The 25,609-nt window shown below is 40.9% G+C and overlaps 1 protein-coding gene across 1 annotated transcript in view; it reads right to left on the bottom strand.

Moving 5' to 3' along the window:
• The window catches only part of SHROOM3 (shroom family member 3), a 349,912-nt gene that overhangs the window by 57,946 nt on the left and 266,357 nt on the right, over window positions 1-25,609 (bottom strand). Inside the window, exon 3 of the mRNA XM_011966212.1 lies at window positions 14,223-14,354. Within this exon, the coding sequence (XP_011821602.1) occupies window positions 14,223-14,354 (132 nt within the window). The remainder of the gene's footprint in view (window positions 1-14,222; window positions 14,355-25,609) is intronic.

Below are 25,609 nucleotides of genomic sequence, written 5' to 3'. Positions count from 1 at the left end.
CATTAGCAAAGACATTATTTTTGAGAAATCCTTTAGCCCTCCACAGCATCCCTAACCCCTTGTTTCTTTTCTTTTCTTTTTTTTTTTTTTTTTTTTAGACAGAGTCTTGCTCTGTTGCCCAGGCTGGAGTGCAGTGGTGCGATCTTGGCTCACTGCAAGCTCTGCCTCCCGGGTTCACACTGTTCTCCTGCCTCAGCCTCCTGAGTAGCTGGGACTACAGGCGCCCGCCACCATGCCTGGCTATTTTTTGGTATTTTTTTAGTAGAGATGGGGTTTCACCATGTTAGCCAGGATGGTCTCGATCTCCTGACCTCGTGATCCACCCGCCTCGGCCTCCCAAACTGCCGGGATTACAGGCGTGAGCCACCGCGCCCGGCCCAGAGCCTGTGCTTTCAGTTTGCAAGTAAGGAGCACTATGCAATGAGGTGGGAGAGGCAGAGGAGCGAGACAGGGAGTAAGCAAGTAAGCAAATAAAACAAGATATTCTCATATAGGTATAAGGGTTCTGAAGGAAATAAAACTGGGTAATGTGAGAGTGTAATGGAAAGTCCCCGTTTAAGTCAGAGACAGCCTCTATGAGCGAGTGACATTCAAACCAAGACCTAAATGATAAGAAATAATTAACCATGCAAAGAGCTGGGAGAAGAATATATAGCTCCAAAGGAAAAATGAATGCAAAATCCTTGAGAGGAAGAATGAGTTTGGGTTTTTAAAGAATACAACAGAGTATAGCCAGAGCCTTGTGAGTGAAGAGCAGATGGTATAAAATTCAGAACATATTGGGTCACCGAGGCTGTAGAGGCATTTTGGATACAAGCACCAAAAGCTCACGTGAATGGGGTCTGAAATCAGCCAGAAAGCTTAGTAGTACAGTGGGACTTCAGATGACCTTGAAAGATTGGTATGCTTTGCATAAATGGAGAAAGTGACAACTATAAGTTGGAAAATAAAAAATTCTAAGAACTGGTTGATGCTGTTCTTTAACGAACTGTTATGACAGATGTTGCATAGGCTCTTCTGGGTGCAGTGTTATAAAACTCTGCCAGTTACCCACTGGACCTGAGTCAGGTGTATAAGAATACAAAATATATTCAGACTACCAGTACCACAAAAAAAAAGTTACCATATTTCTTAAACTCCTTACTAACCCATCAACCTTTCCATCCATTATTGTTTAGTGCACAATACTATGAGACAAAGTCCATCATAACAAAGTTCTAATCGAACGCCCCCATAGCCCCCAAAAAAGAAACAAAATACCTCAATATATTCTGCAAATTAGGTCAATTAAATTAAAATTTCAAATATTTGAATTGTAGATCTTTATCATATTCTTATTGCACACTGTGCTTAGCTGGGGATACAGCGTTGTTTTTTTTAAATTTATTTTAGGTTCAGGGGTACATGTGCAGGTTTGTTATATAGGCAAGCTTGTGTCATGGGCTGGGGGGTGTTGTATAGATTATTTCATCACCCAGGTACTAAGCCTAGTACCCAATAGTTATTTTTTCTGATCCTCTCCCTCCTCCCAGTCCTTCCCTCAAGTAGGACCCAGTGTGTATTGTTCCCTTCTATATGTCCATGTTTTCTCATCATTTAGCTCCCACTTATGAAAACATGCAGAATTTGGTTTTCTGTTCCTGCGTTAGTTTGCTAAGGATAATAGCCTCCAGCTCCATTCATGTTCCTGCAAAAGACATGATCTCATTCTTTTTTATGGCCGCATACTATTCCATGGTATATAGGTAGCATATTTTCTTTATCCAATTGCCATTGATGGCCCTTTAGGATGATTCCATGTCTTTGCTATCGTGAATAGTAAAGCATTGTTTTTAAAGATTCTTTTTACATGCCACTGCTGTTTTTCCCCATTTTTCCTCATCTATTTTTAAAATTATGAAATCTTTTTTTGAGACAGGGTCTCAATCTGTCACCCAAGCTGGAGTGCAGTGGCATGATCATACCTTACTGCAGCCTTGAACTCTTGGGCTCAAACAATCCTCCCACCTCAGCCTCCTGAGTAGCTAGGACTACAGCATGTACCCCTATGCCTAGCTTATGAAACATTTTAAACATATATAAATGTATCTGGATTAATATAAATAACTACGTATGCATCATCGAAATTTATAAAATTTATAAAGTCTTCATATTTTCCCCATATTTACTTCTGGTATTCCTCCTCCACCATACCCATTTCTCTTGCCCCCACAAGCTAACCACTGTAGTTAATTTCTTAAGTATCTTTCCAGTGTTCTGTTATCCAAATACAGGCAAACATGAACATATAATCTCATTTCACTCCTTTCCCAAAAGAAACTTCATGGTGTGTTCTATCCCTTGCTTTTTGTATTCAACAATACATATTCAGCTGGGCATCGTAGCTCATGCCTGTAGTCCCAGCTACTTGAAAGTCTGAGGTGGTAGATTGCTTGAGCCCAGGAGTTTGTGATCAGCCTGGGCAAAACTGAGACCCCCTTCTCAAATAAAAGCCCCCAAACATATCGAAGATCATTCTCCATCAGTATTTACAGAGCTTCCTCATACCTTTATTTCCTTTCAGCTACCTAGTACTTCACTATATGCATGTATCATATTTGTTTAACCAGACCCCTTTTGTAGACACTTTTTCATGTCTAGTCTTTTGCTATTACAAATAATGCTGCAATGAATGATCATGTCCATATAATGTTTTCTATGTATATTGAAATGTCTGCAGAAATTCTTAAAAGTAGAATTGCTGGCTTAAAGGGTAAATGCACTTGCAATTTTGATAATTACTGCTAAATTGACCCCTTTCACATTTTAAAAAGGAAATAAACTCAATATGAACAATTAAAGGTCACCACAGAAATAATTCAGGGGGAGGCTGGACGTGGTGGCTCAGGCCTGTAATCTCAGCACTTTGGGAGGCTGAGATGGGTGGATTACGAGGTCAGGAGTTCAAGACCAGCCTAACCAACATGGTGAAACCCCGTCTCTATTAAAAATACAAAAATTGCCGGGTGTGGTGGCGCATGCCTGTAATCCCAGCTACTCAGAAGGCTGAGGCAGGAGAATCGCTTGACCCTGGGAGGCGAGGTTGCGGTAAGCCAAGATTGTGCCACTGCACTCCAGCTTGGGCAACAGAGCGAGACTCTGTCTCAAAAAAAAAAAAAAAAAAAAAGAAAGAAAAGAAAAAGAAAGAATTTGGAGAGCGATTATATCTTCTTTGGTATAGAATAACAGATGATGCATATTTGAACAACATCCCTTTTTAGGCATTTCCTGTTTATAGGAAAATGACAGGCCCCAAATACTACTGATAAAAACATACAGGAATGGAAAACTGGGACCAGGTCAAACAACACTGAGCTGCACTCATAACATTGTTTCATTCATAGATCCAGATGGTGTTGAGATGTTTATAATATGTTCACAGGAGACAGAAAAGGCCTCACGAAGTTTTAAGAGTTGAAACAAACAAGGATCTTTCAAAACATGAAAAAAGGTGGCCATTGTCCTTCAATACTCCATTAGCAAAGACATTATTTTTGAGAAATCCTTTAGCCCTCCACAGCATCCCTAACCCCTTGTTTCTTTTCTTTTCTTTTTTTTTTTTTTTTTTTGAGACAGAGTCTTGCTCTGTTGCCCAGGCTAGAGTGCAATGGTACGATCTTGGCTCACTGTAACCTCTCCCTCTCAAGTTCAAGCGATTCTCCTGGCTCAGCCTCCTGAGTAGCTGGGATTACAGGCACATGTCACCATGCCCAGCTAATTTTTGTATTTTTAGTAGAGACGGGGTTTCACCATGTCGGTCAGGCTGGTCTTGAACTCCTGACCTCGTGATCCACCTGCCTTGGCCTCCTAAAGTGCTGGGATTACAGGCCTGAGCCACCACACCCAGCCAACTCCTTGTTTCTATAACTACTTCCAGGCTCCTCAAGGCTATCCCTCAGACCTTTTGGATTCACAAAAAAAAAAAACCCTAAAAAACACTTTTCCAAGGCTTTTCATAATTGCCTTATTAATATCTGTGTCTTTAAAAAGTGGTTCAGTAGGTAGAAAGGTATGCATTAGGTAATACTATCTCATAGCAACACACAGTCGCTTCTGGAAAGAAAAGATTTTTAAATGTCACATCCTGATAATATGTCCTGGGGACTTTTGGCTTTGACAGCTGAATCACCAGTAAGTGTGAAGTCTGCTAATATGCAGACATAACGCTGTAACGCCAAAACTGGCATAAAAGATACAGCCCCTTTTCTTGTATCCTACTTTACCCCATTCCACCATGTCTGTCCCAATATCCCCTTCACTACTAGTTATCTTCTCCCCATCTTCCATTCTGAAACAGTTTTTAAAGATTAAATTTTATTGATTACTGCATGAAAACACTACTGTAAAAGAGAGGGGCTAGCAATAGGGGTGGGTGTTTTTCATTCAATTGCTGGGGGGTAATAAGTTGAAATGTTCTTTTTCCCAATATTCCCCTCTTTATATCCCCTTTGTCAGCAATGACACACACAGAGAATCAGAATATTCAACTGTCCTTCCTACATGTCAACATCTGCATAAAAATCAAGCAGAATTTGATGCAAACATTGTAATATCTATGATGTGTAATAGCATTCATCTTTGTCTTTTATTAACTTACAAACTCAATTACAAAAGAATAGCACAGCATAAATAGAATAGCACAACTTCTAATTACCAATAAATAATTTCTGTTTCTCAACTCTCATTTGGAAATGGGCATTTTATTTGTTGGAGGAAGGAAGGATGGTTTCTACCAATTTCTCCAGACATCAGAGATTATGATTTTAGAATTTTCTTCCATACTGTTTCTCTGTGCCATAGTATATGTTGCTAAAACTTAGGAGAAATCACTTCCATGGTGGTGTATTATTTTCCACAGATGGGCACATGCAAACACCCCGAAGACTGTCATGGATCTCAGAGAGGCTCAGATAGCTGCAGAGGGCTAGAAATATTGTGTGTGCCCCTGAATTACTATTGCTTTTTAGGGAGAAGATGTCTGGGAGCTTTCCCAGAAGACTCCTGCTGGCAGACAAATGAGGAGCAGCTCAGCAGGGTGCAGGAAAAGGTGCAGAGCTTCTCCCCTCTATCCAGCAGATGGTGAGGCTGAGTGCCAGGAGAAGGCTACCCCTAAGCAGGAAACCTTCCTCCTTAATGAGAAATCCATAAAAGATTGCCCTTTGAGAGTTTAAAGGAGTCCAAATACCAACCAATATATTTCAAAATTAAGCTAATTTTTATACAGTGCCAAAGAATAAATTAAATTGCACTTGTCAAAACAAATGAAGAAAGGGTTGTGTTTTTTGCATTTGTGTGTAGGGGGCAGAAGCCTTACCTTTTGGTGGTGATTTATTCTAAACACCACTCCATTAAACAAAAACAAATCCCTCCCGGACCTCTAACACCAAATAAACTGAATTCTCTTTTGGAGTAAGTCTGATGCCTTGTGTTATATTTTTCACTTCTCTATTTCGCCTTGTGTTATATTTTTCACTTCTCTATTTCGCCTTGTGTTATATTTTTCACTTCTCTATTTCACTGTCTTCCTCTTCATTTAAAGGAAAAGGCAACAAGTAAGAAATTAAAGTCAATAAGAAAACAAAGGAAAAGACAGAAGGCATTAATTTTAGTTAAAAATGTTAAACAGTGCTCAAAAGAATCTATATTTTCAAATCATACTGGCAAAGAAACTTCATTGTAATAAACTTTCCAAATGTTACTGGAACCAAAATAAAAAGAATAGTGAAGGTTTTAAGGCAAAGCAGCTGAAAATGTAAAAGACTTTAACACTTGCTCCAGCTCAATTCCTACCAACCAATATTTCCACAATAAATTTTATAATAGAGGAGAGTTTAACTACCACCGCTCACACAGAAGCTGACACTTGGGGAGAATAAAAGTCAGAAGAACGTTCTCTCTTACTCACTTTCAGATGAAAGAATGCCAAATAAAACTGGAAAAACCAGCCCTGTAATATCTATATATAGATGAGCAAATTTTGTAATATAAGCAGTTCATATTGTCTTTTTTATCTTTTACATGGTGTAATAATAAAATGAATGCCTATAATAATAAAATAAATACTCAAGTCAGCTAGAGAGCTAGAACATTACCATGACTGTTGCATCCACCTGTTTTTTTCCATGTCCTATTTTAAGTAAAGGCATCTCTAGAAGCAAGCGCTGGCATTTAGCATAATTCTGGAGGAAAATTTCAAGTCAAGATTATAGATGGATAAAAGTTGAATTTGAATTACAAGAGAACATATAATGAAGTATTTAAATCTTCAATTGTGATGGAGTTAAATAATGTACAATTGGCAATGTCAAGCAATACTTTTTTTCATATATGACTATAATCTCAAAGTTGAATGAGAAGATTATACCTTTTCTTCAAAATTTAGAATATACACATAGGTTCCTTTTGTCCTCTTTTTTTAAAAAAATAGACTTAAAAAAAATTTTTTTAGAACAGTTTTAGGTTCACATCAAAGCTGAGTGGAAGTTACAGAGATTTCCTTTCCCGTACCCCCACCCCACACATGCATGCTGGACACGGCGGAGGAAAGAATCTTTGTGCCTGAGGATATCTGAATAAAAAACCTCCAAAACTGAAAGGCAAGGAGAAAAAAAGACTGAGAAAATTCCAGAACAGAATATCCAAGAACTGAGAGACAACTACAAAAGGTGTAACATACACGTAATGGAAATACCAGAAAGAAAAGAAAGAGAGAAAAGAAGAAAAGAAATTCTTGAGACAATAATGACTGAGAATCTCCCCAGATTACTGTCAGACACCAAACCACAGATCCAGGAAGCTCCAAGAACACAAAGCAAGATAAATACCAGAAAAACTACACCTAGGTATGTCAGTTTCAAACTACAGAAAACCAAAGATAAAGCCCAAAAGCCTGAAAGAAGCCAGATGGGAAAAACACGTCATCTATAGGGGAGCAAAGATGAGAATTACATCTGACTTCTCCTCAGAAACCATGCAAGCAAGAAGAGAGTGGAGTAAAAGATCGAAAGTGTTGAAAGGAAAAAAAACAACAAACAAACAAAAAACACCAACATAGATTTTGGATCCTGTGAAATTATTCTTCAAAAGTGATGAAAGAAGTAAAGTCTCTCAGGTAAACAAAAATTGAGGGAATTTGTTGCCAATAGACTTGCCTTGCAAGAAATATTAAAAATTCTTTAGAGAAAAGGAAAAATGATATAGATCAGAAACTTAGATCTATGTTTAAAAAAAAAAAAAAGAAGAGCATCAGCAAAGGAATAAGTGAAGGTCAAATAAAATAAAAACTTCCCTTTCTTTATACAAATGTTGGCAATGAGAATAGAGAACTTGGCTACTAGTACATAGGTATATAACCACTCCCATAAGAAACAGCAATGATTACTCTGAAATTCCCCAGGGAAACGAGGAAGCAAAACTATGAAGTACACAGCACAAAGCACTTGTTAATTTGAATGCGATAAAAGGTCAGTCTAGATATATACATCATAAAAAATAGGGCAACTGTATTTATACATAGGAGAATGAGAATTCCCAAACAGAAATATTAATAGTACACCAAATCATGTGAGATATTCAAATAATGAGAATATTCATAACAATTTAGAGAAACTGGTTTAAACTTAATAGGCAGTTGGTTATGTTTCTTTATAAACAGATACAGCACAACATCAAAAAGACAGCTGTTAAAGCCTTGTCAGTGGAGGATCCTGCAATGAAAGATTCTGAATCGCATTCTAACACAGTACTGAACTCACCTTGTGGCAAATAGAAACATCCCAGATAGCAACCCTCTGGCCAATTGGATGTCATATTCAGGCGTGGAATAAAAAGCCATTCCGCCCTGCTACTGCTGTTTCTGCTCCCCCCAGCACGGTAAAAGCCTTGCAACAACTACATGTGCCTCCAGTTGGACGGCCTGAACCGCCTTGAACTTGCCCAGCTCAGTGCAAGTGGGAGGGACTCTCCATGCCAGTCCCCTCTGTAAATTGGCCAATTAAAATTCAATTCCTGCTCTGTAAGAGGGAAGAAGAGAAGGTGACCCTTAATAACTCCCTAAGAAGAGCTGGCATCTTGGACAATAGCCTATAGCTTAGAAATGCTGGAATTCTATTTTGTGGGCAAGAGGAGGAGGGAAGCAAGGAAAATCATCTGATGATAGAATGCATCAAACTGAAATCAGGAAGTCTCCTTAAATGATCTTCTCTCCTAAACACATGCCCTCCTCCACATGCAAAAATGCACTGTCTACAAAAGCGCTAATTGCTTTAAGCCTCCCATAGTTAGGGAGTTGACTGAAGCAGTGGTTCTATAACAATATCTCACTGCATCTTCCTAAGGTGTACTGTCATGAAAACACTAAGTCAGCAGCACAGGGACAGAACTCACTGCCAAGGGATAGCACCAGCAGAACTAACCTTGCTGTTCAATTAAGAATGAATTAGAGGAGTCAGATTCTGAGCTTCTATTATCCATTCATCTTGATTTACTTTATGAAGCATATAGCATGGTGATCTGAGATCCCCATATAAGGGTAAATGCTTAATAATTACATCAGACTATTTTTATAATGACTTGCGGGGGAAGGCGAGGAAGGAACGAGAAGTTTATGGAGAAAAGCATTGGCTTGGAAAATCTTCAGTTTCAAGCTAGAACATTTTGTCTCCTTTACCGACTCATTGAGCTACCCTAGCCCAAGTCTTGATAGATTTACAGAGAAGTTTCTGCCAAGATAAGTTAGATCATAAGAATTCCTATTGACAGATAAGAGAGAATGCAGGGATCTAAGCAGAAAAGGAAGGGTGGGATTGGATCTGTGAGAATATTAAGCCCTGGACCACTAAAAGTGTCTCTCTCTGTTTAACTTGGTTGTTTCACTGGCTCCTATATATACCTGGGAAATTAGCTTCTGTCTTTTCTTTTTTCTTATAGATAAGTGAGAAGATCCTTCCTGGCTATTTTCTCCACAATGAAGGAGCTATGAATATATATACCTGTTACTCACTGGACTTGAAAATAGCTCATGAGGTGACCCCAGCACTTTCCAGTTCCAAAATCAGTATAGGCCTCTGTGACATGTCACAAATTAGAACTGCTCAATGCCCACCACCAACCTCCCACTTCAACATTTGTAAGACTCCTAAAAAGATGATGGCACATCATGGTTTGCTGTCTTATGTGTAAGGACAAGGCATCACTACCTCATCCTTTTCCATACTTCCAGACAGGACTTAGACCAGAGCCAGCTCAAAAGAGCTCTCAATGGCCAAAACTAGATCCATTTGAGCAACAAAATAAATAACAGTAGTACTGAATTATAACCCACAGGATAAAATAAATATGAAAGAGTCCTTACTGACATGAAGGAATAATGAATAAATAAGTAGAGGAGAGAAACAGGCTTTAATTTTTTAAGAAGAATTCTAATTAATAAATGTAGAAAAAATGAAAGAAATAAAGAATCACATTTAGAACATTACGGTAATAGTTGTCACAGGCAACACTGATAGATGCCAAGATCAGCAAAGAAAGTTTGAGGAGAAACAGGATATTTACATAGCCTGAAAATTATCTTTCCAAGGTTATTTATTAATTACAAAGGGACAAATAGTAACTTTAAAGTGGAAAAACCTGGCCAACTTCACCATAACCAAGTAATCGAGGTTAACCATCACCAGTAATGAAACATATTGACATCATGTAACCCTGATATGAGACAGAAGAAAACAACGTAACTTCTGTGGTATTGTCAAAAGCCATAACCTCAATGTAACTAGGAGGACACATCAGACACACCCAAATAGTAAGCATTCTACAAAATAACTGGCTAGAGAGAGAGAACGGGCGGATCACGAGGTCAGGAGATCGAGACCATCCTGGCTAACATGGTGAAACCCCGTCTCTACTAAAAAATACAAAAAACTAGCCGGGCGAGGTGGCGGGCGCCTGTAGTCCCAGCTACTCGGGAGGCTGAGGCAGGAGAATGGCGTAAACCCGGGAGGCGAGCTTGCAGTGAGCTGAGATCTGGCCACTGCACTCCAGCCTGGGTGACAGAGCAAGACTCCATCTCAAAATAAATAAATAAATAAATAAATAAATAAATAACTGGCTAGAGCTCTTCAAAAGTGTCAAGGTCATAAAAGCCAAGGAAAGACTGAGGAAATGTCACCGATCAGAGGAGACTAAGGGAACACAATGTGGGATCCTAGAACAGAAACAGGACATTCATGGGAAAGAATGGTGAGATCTGAGTAAAGTTTATAGTTTATATAAAGTTAAGTCTGTAGCTAATAGTATTACACCAGGGCTGATTTCTTAGTTTTGATATTTGTACTATGGTTATAAAGGGTGTTAACATTAGAGAAAGCTGGGTGACAGGTATACAGGAAATTTCTGTACTATTTTTACAACTTTTCTGTGAGTCTATAATGATTTCAAAACAAAAAGTAAAAAGCAAAACAAACAGGATGTAGGATCTGAGTGTAACTGGATGAGAACGACTCCAATTTCCTAGGTTAGTCCCATGTCAGTAACAGTTGGATTGCAGAGAGACTTCCAGGGGACAGGAAAATTAGGAAGTACACTAACATAGGGCGTACAATTTACAGTCATGTGCCACATAATGACGTTTCAGCCAACAGTGGAGTGCACATTATGACAGTGGTTCCGTAAGATTATAATGGAGCTGAAAAATTCCTGTCACCTAGTGAAGCTGTAGCCATCACGCACGTGGTTTCGATGCTGGTATAAACAAATCTACTCCACTGCCAGTCATCTAAAAGTACAGTACATATAATCATGTACAGTGTATAATAGTTTATAATAAATGTGTGTTACTGGCTTATGTATTTACTATATTATACTTTCAATCATTATTTTAGTCTGTATTCCAACCTATTAAAAAAAGAAGCTAACTGTGAAATAGCCTCTGGCAGGTTCTACAGGACGTGTTCCTGAATAAGGCAGTGTTATCCCAGGAGAGTTCAGCTCCATGCACTGCCCCTGCAGATGTTCCAGAAGGACAAGACATAAAGGTAGAAGCCAGTGGTATTGATGATCCTGCTCTGTTCGGCCGAGGCTAGGGTGTGTGTTTGTGTCTCAGTTTTTAACAAAAATGTTTAAAAGTAAAAAAAAAAAAAATTCAAGGATTTTAGGATAAGGAGAGAAAAAAGAAAATATTTGTATAGCTATACAATGTGTCTGTGTTTTAAACTAAGTGTTAATACAAAAGAGTCAAATATTTTTAAAAGTTTATAAAGTTACAGTAAGCTAACATTAATTATTGAAGAAAAAATTTTGAATAAATTTGGCATAGCCTCAGTGTACAGTAAGCAGTGCAGAGTACCGGCTTTCACGTTCACTCACCATCACTCGCTGACTCACCCAGAGCAACTACCAGTCCTGCAGGCTCCCTTCATGGTGAGTGCCCTATGTAGGTATATCCTTTTTATCTTTTACATCGTATTTCTGTCTGTTTAGACATGCAAATCCTTACCATTGTGTGACAGTTGCCTACAGAATTCAGTACAGCAACATGCTGTCCAGGTTCATAGTCTAAGAGCTACACCACAGTCTAGGCTATACCATATAGCCCAGGTGTGTAGGTCACACCATCTAGGTTTGTGTAAGCACACTCTAGTATGTTCAGCAACAATAAAATCACCTAATGACACATTGCACAGAATGTACCCCTGTCATTAGGCAATACATGACTGTATTTGTGGAGATATGACATATACGTGTAAAATTCTTAGTGTATGAAGAGTAAAAATTCCAGCCAAGAGCAGGAGTGATGTCTGTAACATCTAGCTCATGACTTTTTACAAAGGAAATTGCTTGTTGCTTATGTTCTCCATACAAACATGGCACCATTGGCCAGCTGTGACCACACTGATGAGAACAACCCCAGCTTGTTATAAAGATGATTTCTTTATGTTTAGAATACTAAGTATATTAAGTAGGTATACATTTGTTTGTTCCACTTAACTTTCAGGGATTGTTTTATAAAATATTTTAATTGTTTCTAGCTCAAACCCAGGTCTATGTGATTCTGTTGCTGATATTCTTAACCCCCAGTCAGTTTCTGTGATTCCTGCCTTCCCTGTCCTAATGCCCTACAGATATCCCCAAGTGCCTTCATACCAGAAACTCCGCAGTCACTCTTTAGTTTTTCTCTCCCTTATCCTACTCTCGTCTGCTATTTATTCTGCCTCCCTAGATTTATCTTAAATCTATCTCATCTCTTGTCCCATCACCATCGATTTAGTTCAGGTCTTGATCATTTTCCTTCCAGGCTGGAGCAGAAACTCCCTAACTACTATTTTCTGGCCTTGAGGACTTTGGCACTGACATTATATTAGCCTATCGGGCCCTGTGGACACCTCCTTGTTAAAGAGAAAATTTTGATTCTCTATTTTAAAGATCCTAGGAGGCTAAAGGAAACAGTGATAACCTCGGAGTTTCTGCTTCTTAGGATGTCTCTGGGAGCAGCCTTGCTGGCTGGATCTCTTGAGTCAGAGGTCTTGGCAAATCTCACCCTATTCTTGGCCTGACTCTCAGACACCAGCCCGTTGGCCTCCCTAGACCTTCGGTATGTTTAAACTTCTTTTAAATCTTTTTTTTTTTTTCCAAATATAATCTAACAAAGAACCTTAAACACCCCAATACAAGTGTTGTTTTATTATATAAAATTAAGAAATTCTTTTATGTATATTTGTGTATTACTGAACATAGTCTAAATATACAAATCTGGATTTGTATAAATCCAAATTATAATGTTTGTTTGAAGCTCTGTCTCTCAGGCTAGAGTGCAGTGACTCAATCATGGCTCACTGTAGCCTCGACCTCCTGGGTTCAAGTGATCTCCCACCTTAGCCTCCAGAGTACTTGGGACCACAGGTGTGTGCTACTATGCCCAGCTAATTTTTATATTTTTTGTAGAGACAGGGTTTTGCCATTTTGCCCAGTCTGGTCTTGAATCTCTGGGCTTATAGTCATGAGCCACTGAGCCCAGCCTACTTATTTATAATGCAAGTCGATATGTCTATGTGAAAGAACTTCCTAAACTGAAACCAGGATAACTGGTTACTATGATAACATTTGTTGCACTCATGACATAGTAGGCACAGCCCTAGTGCTTGACATGTATCGGCTCTTTCAGTCCTTTCAGCATCCCTAGGAAGCAGATCAGTTATTAAACTTATTTCACAGTTGGAAGTAGAGAGAGCTTCTATAACATGCCTGAGGGTTTATGGTAAGTGACAGAATCTAGGCTTGAATTTTAGGTAGTCTGACACTGCACAAGCCCCATCTTACTCCCCATATTATACTGCCTTTCATGATATCACACAGACTTCTGTGATAATCATGAGAATGATGAGGATAATTATATCCACACAGCATTATACCACCACCTAACATCTATTTTTTGTTCTCTCTGAGTGGGCTTTGTGCTGAGTGCTTTGAATACCATATCTTGTTGAATCCTATAGTTATCCTATGAAGTAGGAACTGTTGTGGTGATGCTGAGGCAATAGTGTAGTGGCTGCATTTGAATCCACTGCCTCCTAGCTGAATGCTATTCTATACGTGCAAACCTCACAGGGCTGGTGTGAGAATTTAATGAGATAGCCCATGCGAAGCCAGGACACCTAGCACATGGGAAGCACTCAGGTTCATTCACTCTCAAAATCTGACCCACATGGGTAAGTAGCTACAAATCTTTGTTAGGCTTACATTGGAATCTTGGGACATTCCTCCGAGAAGTTTTAAATGTAGATCAGTTCAAAGATGAATTAGTCTTGCTGTACAAGTTGGCACACTGATCATTTCTAAAGTGTAAAACATCAGCGTATCACTTTTAATGTTTTCAATTGTAGTTTTAAAAATAATTATAAATGTATTTTTGAAGTGATATTTGAATCAAACTATTCTGGGGACCCTGGGATGACCTCCCAGGAACTTTACAGTTCTTTAGAACCTTGTGCGTAAACTAGATCAGTTTATAAGATCAGTATCCTTCTAAACTCTGAGCTTCTATCTCGCCTCCTTGTTCTGCCTCTTACCTCTGTCTCTCAACAGCCTGTACCCTGACCATCCTTGCCCCCAGCTGCTCTCCCAGCAGCTGAGTGGCTTTTCGGACCGAGTTCTTTTTCTGAAATGCCAGCACTGACCTCCGTGCCTCTTACCTGTGCTTCAGCCGAAGTTTAACCCCTCCTGACCACGCTGCTTTCCTGTGCTGGGGGCCAGAGGAGAGGTGTTCTGGGCTGATGAAGTTAGAGGCACTAGTATCTGCATGGCCTGGGTCTGCACACACATCTCTGTCAAAAATAGGAAAATAAGAAGCTGAGCATGATGGTGTTCATGGACAAGAGCACAAATGAATCTTGAAAACCAAAACAGCACATGAAAATGAACCCTGGAGCCAGAGCAAAGCAGCACAGCTAAGTGCAGAGTTCTAAGCCTGCACCTAACAAAGTTCTCTGCCCTATGAAGGCGAATCCACTACTGAGTGTCGAATCTTCCTTTTTTATCTATGTTCCTGTGAAGCAATAAAGCATATTTCCCAATCTCAGAAAACTCAGATTTTCTAAGCAAAAAGGCAGAAAGTTATATTAACTGTTATAAAGACAAACTCCCCCGTAATTTGGTTTTGGTAATAAGGGAAAAACTGGATTCACTGAAACAAATTGTCAAATGAGGTGGTTTGAAACCAAGCCTCTGCCACCTCGCTTCTCAAGTTCACTTTAAGGAGCGGGATCTCCAAGTGTAACAGGCCTTGCTCTGTTCAGTGGGTGGCAGCTCAGAAGCACATGCCAACTCTTGAGCTTGAGCTATTTCAGATTGTTTAGATTCCACTGCACTGGGAGGCAAGCCTTTTGTGTGTCCATTTAGATCCACCCTCCCACCCCCAGCCCCTAACACATTCCCATAACTCTCTTCCTCCATACTCCCAGGGAGTCAGAGAAAAATTTTAAGCCCTACATGGCCAATGTGTTCCGCCATGGGAACAGGCACATTTCTTCTCCTTAGGACAGTGACAGGTCATGCATTTCTAAGCATCCTGACTGTACTCTTGATGTCTCATCACACTGTCCCCTGCATCAGGCTTTGAAGTTTTGTCATCATCTCTGTTTGTGGGGAACCAGTGGTTTATTTTCAATTTCTGTCTGCAAGGATTTTTCTAAGCCTCTGAGATCCGACTGGTGGGCCCATAAACAGGAATCTGGAGAAGGTACAAATGAGGCCGTGCCTCCTCTGCACAGGCCCTGGCTGAGAGGGGATGGGATTACTGAACAGCTGTTAAGAATAAGCCCCGTCCATCTGGCCTTCTATTTCCTGGAACACAGAACGGAAGTGAAAGAGCTTTCTTTCCTAAATCCTAAGGCAAATGAAAGGATTTCTTTTTATTCTGCAGCATGGGGGAGATGGCCAGGAGGCCAACAGGGAGTTTCCATTTCTAAGCTCAAGTTTTCACGTTTACCTTCGCTATATCTAAGCACCACCACCTCCTTCTGTACATTACTTTTCTCACCGAATTTAGGATTCTTGGCTTTGGATATATTCGATACAGTGCTAGACTTGAAGTTTGAAAACTGGTTGAGGTTAAGTCAATAATGAACTGAATACATTGGTCAAGTAAATTCTGAGTCTCAGGCTCGTCATCCATTGTAAAGTGAAACCAAGAGGCAGTGTACCACGGTTAGGAGCATGGCTCTGGAGTCTGAGTCCTGGCTCTACCCACTGAGCAGCTCTGTGACTTTGTCTTCGCTGTGCCTGTTCTGTCATCTAGATAATGCATGCATAGGAACAATCAGTGACTAGAAAGTAGATTGAAAGATACCTCACCATCCAATACCTGACAGTAAAGATTACATGAGTGTAAACAGCACCCTCCAAGACCACCCACTGGTACAACCAGGAGAGGGACTTTTCCATTCCAGGACCCATTTAGACCCTAACTTTGTTTGCTGGGGGAAAACAATCAAGACCAGGCCTGAGCTTTCATGAAACCTTTGTAGTATTTAATAACTTCCTCATTTTTTGACTCCATCTTTTTTTTTTTTTTTTTGCACAATGTCTTGGGCACCAGAGACTGAGCTCTTTTCTCTTTCCTTTCCACTTCTCCTTCCTGGGAGATGCCTAGAGACAGAAGTCTAGGAGTGGTGGCTGTCACAGTGAAGGGCTGGCAGGAAGAGCAGGCAGACCAGAAAGAGAAGGAAGCATGAGGAACATAAAATCATTCCATCGATTTAAGCATTTTCAATGCATGATTCCTTTCTACCCTAGAAAAGCAGAGACCAGTACCCCAGCACTGCCCCCAAAACCATGTTGTCCTACTACTTGTCACCTCTAAAGGACCCGTGGAAATTAGCAATTGGGTGTGAGAATCCTGAAACCCATTTTGATTGTTGTTAATCCCAACCCCCAGGCTAATCTTTGCCCCTCCTAATCTTCTGCCCTCCTGCCCTGGATGGGTTGGCTCTGGATGCCAGAAAAAGCCTGGGCACCTGGGTGAGCTGTCTGGATGCACCACACAAACTAGAAACCAGGTTGGAGAGAGTAAGTGCTAGAATCACCAGCACACCAAGCACACCTTTCCTCCTTTCAACTCTTTCTGGAATAATTTGGGCAACAAACACACATTTTAAAAATTCATATATTCAGGCCAGGCTTGGTAGTTCATGCCTGTAATCCCAGCACTTTGGGAGGCCGAGGTAGGTGGATCACGAGGTCAGGAGATTGAGACCATCCTGGCTAACATGGTGACATCCCATCTCTACTAAAAATACAAAAAATTAGTCAGGCGTGGTGGCACGCACCTGTGGTCCCAGCTACTCAGGAGGCTGAGGCAGGAGAATGGCGTGAACCCAGGAGGCGGAGCTTGCAGTGAGCCAGATTGCGCCACTGCACTCCAGCCTGGGAGACAGAGCGATAGTCCTCTCAACAACAACAACAAAATTCATGTATTCAAAAAACAAAACAAAACAAAACAAAAAACCCATAGTGAACCTAGGTAGAAAATAGTCCTGGCATGAGTGTTGGGAAGCCTGTCATCCCAGAAACCAGGGCCCTGGAATTGTTTCTTTGCCCTTCCTTCCTTCTGCCTTACCTGTACATTGTACACCTTACTTGTGCATTGAACTCCTGCTGTCTCTAGAATGCACATTTTCTTACCCACCTCAGTTTACTACATTAACAGCCTCAAAACAGACTGCCATAGACAAAGTCTGCAATGTGCTCTGACCTCATCAGGCAATGGTGCCCCACTGGTGCTCCAATGGTCATACATGACTCAGGCAGATTATTCCAAGTGTTTCTTTAAAATAAAAATTAAAAAAAAAATGTGCTTTCCCATGTGCCAGATATTCCCATAACTTTTTTTTATGAAGGAAAGAATGAATGAGGGTTTAAGTCCCATTTTACAGATTGACAACCTGAGATACAGAGAAGTTATGTAAATTTGCTCAAACCACACATGGAATCATGTTCCTTTGGGACTGTCAACCACTCAGTCTCCTTCCTTTCAGTTTAGCAGGTTTTAAAAATGTTCAATTTATGCCACAAATTGTGTAGGCTTTAGAATTACTAACCCAGATTTGGTAGGGCATGGTGATGGTAGAATCATTAAGTAAACATATTACCAAATGAGGTCATTTTTACTTAAAAGATACTAAAAGGTACAATGTCTCACTTAAAGATAACCAACGATACATTGTAGAAGCCTGGAAATCAATGAATCCAGTTCAAGTGAAAGATACTGGGACAAACTATATGCTCTCCAGGCCTATGGGGCTACTTCCAGGTCCCTAAAGGTACCATCCTCTCCTGGCTTATCCACACTCATCCTTCAGGTTTCAATTTCGACATCATTTCCTCTACCCAGAGGAACTGTGGAAGTCGGGCTGAGGTGGCCCCTTGTGTGCTAGCAGTACAGCACACTGGCTATCGATGTGCACCTCAAAGTGCAATTCACACTGGCTGCTAGTTGCCAGCTTGCTGGTCTCTCTCTTCCACAGGTCAACAAAGATAAACCGGCTCAGCTTAGTGCCCAGCACAGAGAGTTGCTCAACAAATATTTGTTGAATGACTGAAGTACAGATGACCCTTGAACAACAGGAGTTTGAACTACATGGGTCCTCTTATATGCAGATTTTTTTTTCAAACAACTGTATCCACCTCTCCCATTTTCCCTTCCACCTCTTCTTCCATCTCTGCCACCCAAGACAGCAAGACCAACCCATCCTCTTACTCCTCCTCAGCCTACTCAACATGAAGACAATGAGAATGAAGACCTTTGTGATGATCCATTTTTGATTAATGAATAAATGTATTTTCTCTTCCTTATGATTTTCTTAGTATAATAACATTCTTTTCGGCTGGGCACAGTGGCTCATGCTGTAATCCCAGCACTTTGGGAGGCCAAGGCAGGTGGATCACGAGTTCAAGAGATCGAGACCAGCCTGGTCAACATGGTGAAACCCCATCTCTACTAAAGATACAAAAATTAGCTGGGTGTGGTGGTACATGCCTGTAATCCCAGCTACTTGGGAGGCTAAGGTAGGATAATCACTTGAACCTGGGAGGCGGAGGTTGCAGTGAGCTGAGATGGCGCTATTGCACTCCAGCCTGGCAACAGAGGGAGACTCCATCTCAAAAATAAACTACAAAAAACAAAACAAAACAAAAAATTATTTTCTCTAGCATACTTTGTTGAAAGAATATAGTACATAATGCATATGACATACAAAATATGTTAATCAACACACAAAATATGTTAATCAACTGTAAGGCTTCCAGTCAACAGTAGGCTATTGGTAGTTAGGTTTTAGGGTAGTCAAGAGTTGTAAATGGATTTTTTACTCTAGGGGGTCAGCATCCCCAACCCCCGTGTTGTTCAAGGGTCAACTGTACTGCTAAATGTTCCACAGATCTGCAGCCTTTCTTCCCTCCTATCTCCTTTTAACTCACAAATTAACTTGTTGGCAAAACTAACAAGACATTTCTTGGAGTTGTTTTATGTTTATGTTTCTTGCTGTTCTCCAGTATCTGTATCTCAATATTATGAGTGATGAGCTAGGAATCAAAGCTGACCTGAGAAAGTTTAGCAGAGGCTAAAAAAACTGTACTGCAGTATGATCTTTCTTCTTCCAGACAGTTAAACAAGAAAGCCAGGCCAGCCACCCACATATTTCTTCTACTTCCCATGATGAGGACATTCATATTTGCTCCGCCTGCCACCCAATATTCGTAACTCCAGAATGTATACTGACTGCTTTCTTATTTGCTTTTTGTTTCATTTCATTTTTGAGACAGGGTCTTGCTCTGTCACCCAGGCTGGAGTGCAGTGGCACAATCTTGGCTCACTGCAGCCTCGACCTCCCAGGCTCAAGTGATCCTCCCACCTCAGCCTCCCAAGTATCTGGGATCACAGGCATGCACCACCATGTCAGGCTGATTTTTAATGGTTGTTTTTTTTTTTTTTTTTTTGGTAGAGACAGAGTCTCACTACATTGCCCGAGCTGGTCTTAAACTCCTGAGGTCAAGTGATCCACCCACCTTGGCCTCCCAAAGTGTTGGGATTACAGGCATGAGTCACCATGCCCAACCTATTTGGTATTTTAATAGTACCCATTAACTGCTTTCTGAACTGAGTTTCAGCCAATACAAGAAGAAAGGATTCCAGATCATTCAATTCCTTAGGGCTCTCTTGAACACTGTACTAATTAGGGAAGGCTGGGGAAACTGGAGTAAAAGACAAGGAACTGAGCCAGCAGTCATGGTCTCTCCAGGTCCCTTTGCTTCCTGGTTTCTATTGAGTTTGCATTTTTCTATTTTATCCTTAAAGGGGAGGGTGAGATGGAGGAATCATGTCTCCTTGGCATGGGCTGTTACAACCTTAGGGAAGTGCTTGGTTTTGTCTGTTAGAATCAGCCATTTCCTCCTTTTTTGTTATGTTCCATCCAGGAGGGAATGCTTCCTCACTGGCCACCCACTTCCACTTCTGTCTCCTCCAATCCAGTGTCTACCCAGCAGCCAGTACCACCTTTCAAAAAGTGTAAATGGATGATGTCATTCCCTGATGAAATCCTGTAGCTTCCCTATGCATTTTGGATAAAATCCAGGTTCCCCTACTTGGCCTGCGAGGTCTCAGGTGACGTGGCTCCTGCCCCTCCTTCAACCCTTCCCCTTACTGCATCCTGACCTCACTGGCCTTCCTTAGGTTCCCCAAACTTGCCAAGCTCTTTGCTTTTTGCACATGCTGTTCTCTAAGCCTGGAATATTCTTCCCAATTCATTACTTGGCTGACCACTCCTTAGTTTCTGCTCCCAACTGGAACATCACCTCCTCAGAGACTGCCTTATCTAATGCAAATACTCTTTCCTGGCACCCGATCTTTCCCTTTACTGCACTTATAACCACATGAAATTGTTCACTTGTGCGTTGTCTGCTTCATCGTTAAGACATAAGCTCAGCCAGGTCAGGGTCCACCTCTGGCTTTTCTTCAGCCTTGTTTTTTGACACTTCTACACACCCAAGGCCTAGCACAGTGAGTGGCTCATGGTAGGCACACAATGCATATTTGCTGAATGAATCATAGGAAACTGTAAAGGAAATAATTGTAATGCATCCGAAACAAAGTTCTATGTCATTAAATCCTTAAGGGCATTAAACTGTTCATAATACCCATTTTGGGAAATGTGGGATCTTCTTTTCTTCCAGTTACTTTCTAGATCAGTCTCTGAGTTGATTTCTTCCTGAAAACAGAATCTGGCCCTAATTTTGATCCTTCTCATTAGTGGCAGGCTTTCTTGGGGCAGACAAGAAAAGTTGGGAGTTGGGAGACTGTGGCTGAGCCCCTTCGACAAACAGCTGGTATGGCTCAGTGCAATTTTGTTGCCTTATGTTTGGAGGCAATCAGAGTGCTTTTTGTGATTAAGTAGACAGGATGCATTTATACAGGGCTAAGTTTGTCCTCAGAATCCTTTAGAGAAATTCCTTTTGATTTATGCTGGGTGTGTACACTCATTTATGTGGCAATTTGTCTTACTTAAAGCCATGTTCTTGGTTTTCAAGTTTTTCTTCTACTCTGTGTCCTTCATCCATGAATTGAGCCTTACTATTGCATCTCTATCCTGTCATCCCCCTTCTCTTGGGTTCGAAGGTCTCTAATGTCATAGTTGTAGGTTTCTCAGCACTTTTTCTCTTGAGTCTCCAGGAGGCTGAAGGCTGAAAAGACCTTAGATTAGAGGCTTTTTCAGTGTCTGACGATTTTAAGAAGTGATGCCCTCAGGCACAGATTTCTGTTCTTAGCCAAACATAGGTGCTCTTCATTTTCTGATGACTGACCATTGATCAGCCATTTCACAGACATTCTCAATTTCTTTTAAAGGCCCCCTTGTTCCTGTTACTGACCTTTTGTAACCTACACATTTAAGTCTTAACCTTCTGGGTCTTGTCCTTTCATTACTCATCTTTTTTTGCTTTTTAAGTCATTATTTACCATCTAGGAAGCTCCCTCTGCATGCCCTCAGGCCTGTATCCTATCTAGTGTTTTAGTCATAGGCATGACATTCATTTGTACTTAAAGCCTCCTCCTGTCTTTCTGCTCACCTACCCTGGTCTGCAGCTGGTTTTATTACAGGAGGGCCATACATAACCCTTCAGCTCTGCAGAGATGCACTTTGTATGTCTCAAACCTCTGTCCATTTGCACCTCCTGCTCTGGCTGCTGCTTTTTTTCACTTGATTTCCCCCTGAAACTTGCCAAACAAATCCAGGTGTTCAATATACCCCAGTAACATTCAGCATGTTTCTGACTCTTTCTGAAACCGTAAGCTTAATTATCTCTAGATCTTAGCCATGACCTCTATGTCAACCTTGCAGAAAGACGAGGAAAGGGTGGATAGGAGAAAAAGCCAAATGACCTGCCAAATCTTTTAACCTACCTAATAAATATTAATCTGCTTCAGTTTACTGCTGACATCAGTCTCCCTACCCATGGAGCCCTTTGACACAGCTAGTAGCCCAGGACAAGTGCATAAGAAAACCAAGGGCTCTCACAAGGGCTTTACAGCTGAACAGATGATATCTTCATGGAAGCGGTGTGCCCCTAGCTACAAGCACGCAGAGCCTAGATCTTAAGACAACTCCGACAAGCAGCAGGCTGTGTAATGTATATGGATGATGTGGATTCCAGAGCCAGCAGCTTGCGGTGCTGTTCTGGCTCTGTCACCCAGGAAGGTGTTTGACTTTGAGCAGGTCACTTAACCTCTTGTGCCTGTTTCCTCCTCTACAAAATAAGAATACTAATAGCACCTTCATCAAAGGGTAGATGTGAGGCTTGAATGAATTAATATGTATAAAGCAATCAGAACAGTGCCTGGCAGTAATTATTACATTTTTACCCGTAGAACTGAAACTTACATTTACTGGGCACATGGTATGTACCAGATTATTCGTGCTTTAAAAACACTAATTCAGTTAACTTTCTTATCATTTGAGGCAATAATCATCTTTATTTTACAGAAGAAAAGAAAAATTAAATTAAAAAGTAGAAAGAGCTATGGCTAAAGGCCTCACCCTCTCCACTACCTACCCCATTAGATTCCTTCTAGGATTACTGGGTTTTATATACTTTGATAGGCATCAACCACATATCAAACCATGTATGCCTGTCATTTTTCCACATCACTCTTTTGTTATTCATATGAGATAAAATATATGCATAAAAACAAAACACCAGCAATTATTCCACAATGTTACTACTGGGTGACAGGATTATGGGTACTATTTTTCTTCTCTTTTTTTCTACGTCTTGCAAATTGTTTACAATTAATGTTTATTATTTTAATTATCAGAAAAAGTAAAATGAGCCTTATTTTTTCTTAATAGAATGAGTCTAAGGGTCTAAATGTTCTACATTTTTAAAGGAAAATCCTCTCTAGGAAATGGAGGTGCCTATCCTGAGAGCTTATCTGGGCAGTAGAAAGACTTCACACTAGTTGGTGAAGGGGATTACTTTGGGAGCTCCAATAACTGCTGAAAATAGTCAATGAAGGAAGAAGCAGGGTTTCTGTGAAACTAGTATCAGTAGAGAGAGATAAATACCTCCTGAAAAAATTCAGTCTAGGCCTTTCTTTCCCTATCCTCTATCATTAGCCTACAGTAACAGATGAGTGTTCCCAGAGAACCATGCAAATCTCTGCAGTGAACCATTATTCATTACTTTAATACCAGATTATAGCTTATAAAGCACTTTCCCAAACATTATTTCATTTGGCCCTCAATAATCCTAAAAGGCAAGTAAAGCAAGTATTATTTATCCCCATTTAACAGATGCAGAGACAGCCTCATAGAGGGACAGTTATTCGCTCAAGGTCAGGACTTGTAAGCTACACGATTGGCACAGCAGGATCCCATACTCTAATTTTTATGCTTTCTTGTTCCATACTGCCTTTGGATTCTGTGATCCTAAAAGTCCATTGACACAGTAGCAAACATTTAATACCAAATGCCTCTTTAAAGGGAAAGCTTCAGAAGAAGAAAGTAGACTTACTGAAATTCAGATGAGAACCCTCTCTCAAGTCCAGCTGTCCCTAGATCTAGAGAAATGATGAAGTCCCTACCCCTGACATTCAGATGGCATTCCTGCCCTAAGAACTTTCAAGCACCAGTCACACTGCTGAAATGATGCAGGATATATTAAGATAGATATTTCAGGGCCAGGCGCAGTGGCTCACGCCTCTAATCCCAGCACTTTGGGAGGCTGAGGGAGGCAGATCACTTGAGATTAGGAGTTTGAGACCAGCCTGGTCAACGTGGTGAAACACCATCTCTATTAAAAATACAAAAACTAGCTGGGCATGGTGGCTTACACCTGTAATCCCAGCTACTCAGGAGGCTGAGGCAAGAGAATCACTTGAACCCAGGAGGTGAAGGAAGGTTGCAACAAGCTAAGATCGTGCCACTGCACTCCAGCCTGGGTGACAGAGTGAGACCCTGTCTCGAAAAAAAAAAAAAGATATTTCATGGTGAAACCCAGAGCCTGGTCACATCCCAATCATCCATTCATTCAATCAACTATTACGAAGGGCTAACCACAAGCCACATATCAGATTAGGCACTGGACTTGTGGCAAAACAGACACGATCCCTCCCTCTGTGGAATTATAAATTAATGGGAAGAAAGGCAAAATTAACGGAGTAAATATATACATCCAAACCATAAGTGCTGGGAAAAGAGACCATGAGAGCAGCCCACAATCAGCATGCCTCCCTTTCCTTGTCATTCACTTTCACACAGTCTGTGTAGACGCTTGCTTCCCCAGTTGCATGCCCCAGGGAGGGCAGGTATCCAAGCATCAGTCCTCAAAGTTGCAATTACCTTATGGAGTGCTCTGAGCCAGGCTGGGGCCAAACTGTTACCTGCACAGCTTCCTACCATCCTTACAGCCAACCTTGAAGGCAGGTGACTTTCTGCTATTAGTCCCTACTTCATACATGAGGAAAGAGACTCAAAGAAGTGCAGGAAGTTTGTCCAAACGCTGGTGAAAAAAGAATTTGAATCCAGATCTGGCTGATGACAAAGTCTATGCTCTTAACTATGATTTAATAGTCTTAATCTTATTTGGGTTCTCCTTTCCTCCTTGGCCCCATATGGTTCTCTTCCTTGGATGATGCCCAATAAGTATTTGTTTAATAAAAATATGCCAAGTGGACATGAGGCCAGCTTCCTGGTGGGTTCCCTGCAGTATCTCTCCTGTCTCATTTGAATGGGAATCACTGTCTTCCCAGAGTACAGCTCTGTTGCTGATATTCTGCTTGGACTACATCAGTGTGAATATAACTCAGCCAATGCTCAGACCCTCAGCTGAAGCCACAAATTTGGGCTAACATCTTGCATCAGGGGAGTGTCATGAAAGGGTAAAGTTGGGGTCACATAGAACACATCCCAGTCAAAATACCTCTGACATGCCTCTCCTAGACTATGCTGCATGGTGCAGTACCATTAATCATCTCCAGAAAAGCACTTTGGAAAGGAGCTACTTGTGGAGAGGAGCAAGAAAGAGAACATGCAACAAGCATGGTGGAAGTAAAGCAGGAAAGTCGATTTGGTAATCCTTCTTCCCTGTTCAAAAACATCAGAGAAAGGAGCACGGATGGTCAAGTAGATACTCTAAAAGGCCATATATACATGCACTACTATAGCAGGAAACATTTCTGGACCTGCAGCCAGGACACCTGTACTAGGCCCTCTCTGTATTGCTACGAGCAAGTCATTTTCATGTTCTGGGCTCCTATTTTCTCATGTGTAAAATGAGGAGGTTGGTACAGATGAGCCTGGGGGTCCCTTTACCTTTAACAGTTGATGAACCAAAGGTAAAAAGCAGGGAGAGGGCATACACGGCAAATCCCAAGTGAGAAAACATGATCTGCATACCTACATCAACAAGGGATGAGCACGTTCTACGTGCAGGCTCCGAGTTGGAATCAGCGTAGAATAAAAGACAGCTTCTGACCTCCAGTCTTGTTGGGGAGGCAAATACAGGATTTGTAGCTGGATCAACCTGGGTT

This window comes from Mandrillus leucophaeus, unplaced genomic scaffold (genome assembly GCF_000951045.1).
Source record: "Mandrillus leucophaeus isolate KB7577 unplaced genomic scaffold, Mleu.le_1.0 Scaffold75, whole genome shotgun sequence".
In the NCBI taxonomy this organism is placed as follows: Eukaryota; Metazoa; Chordata; class Mammalia; order Primates; family Cercopithecidae; genus Mandrillus; species Mandrillus leucophaeus.
The sequence above is the reverse complement of the archived record's forward strand: the minus strand, read 5'-3'. Positions and strand labels throughout refer to the sequence as shown.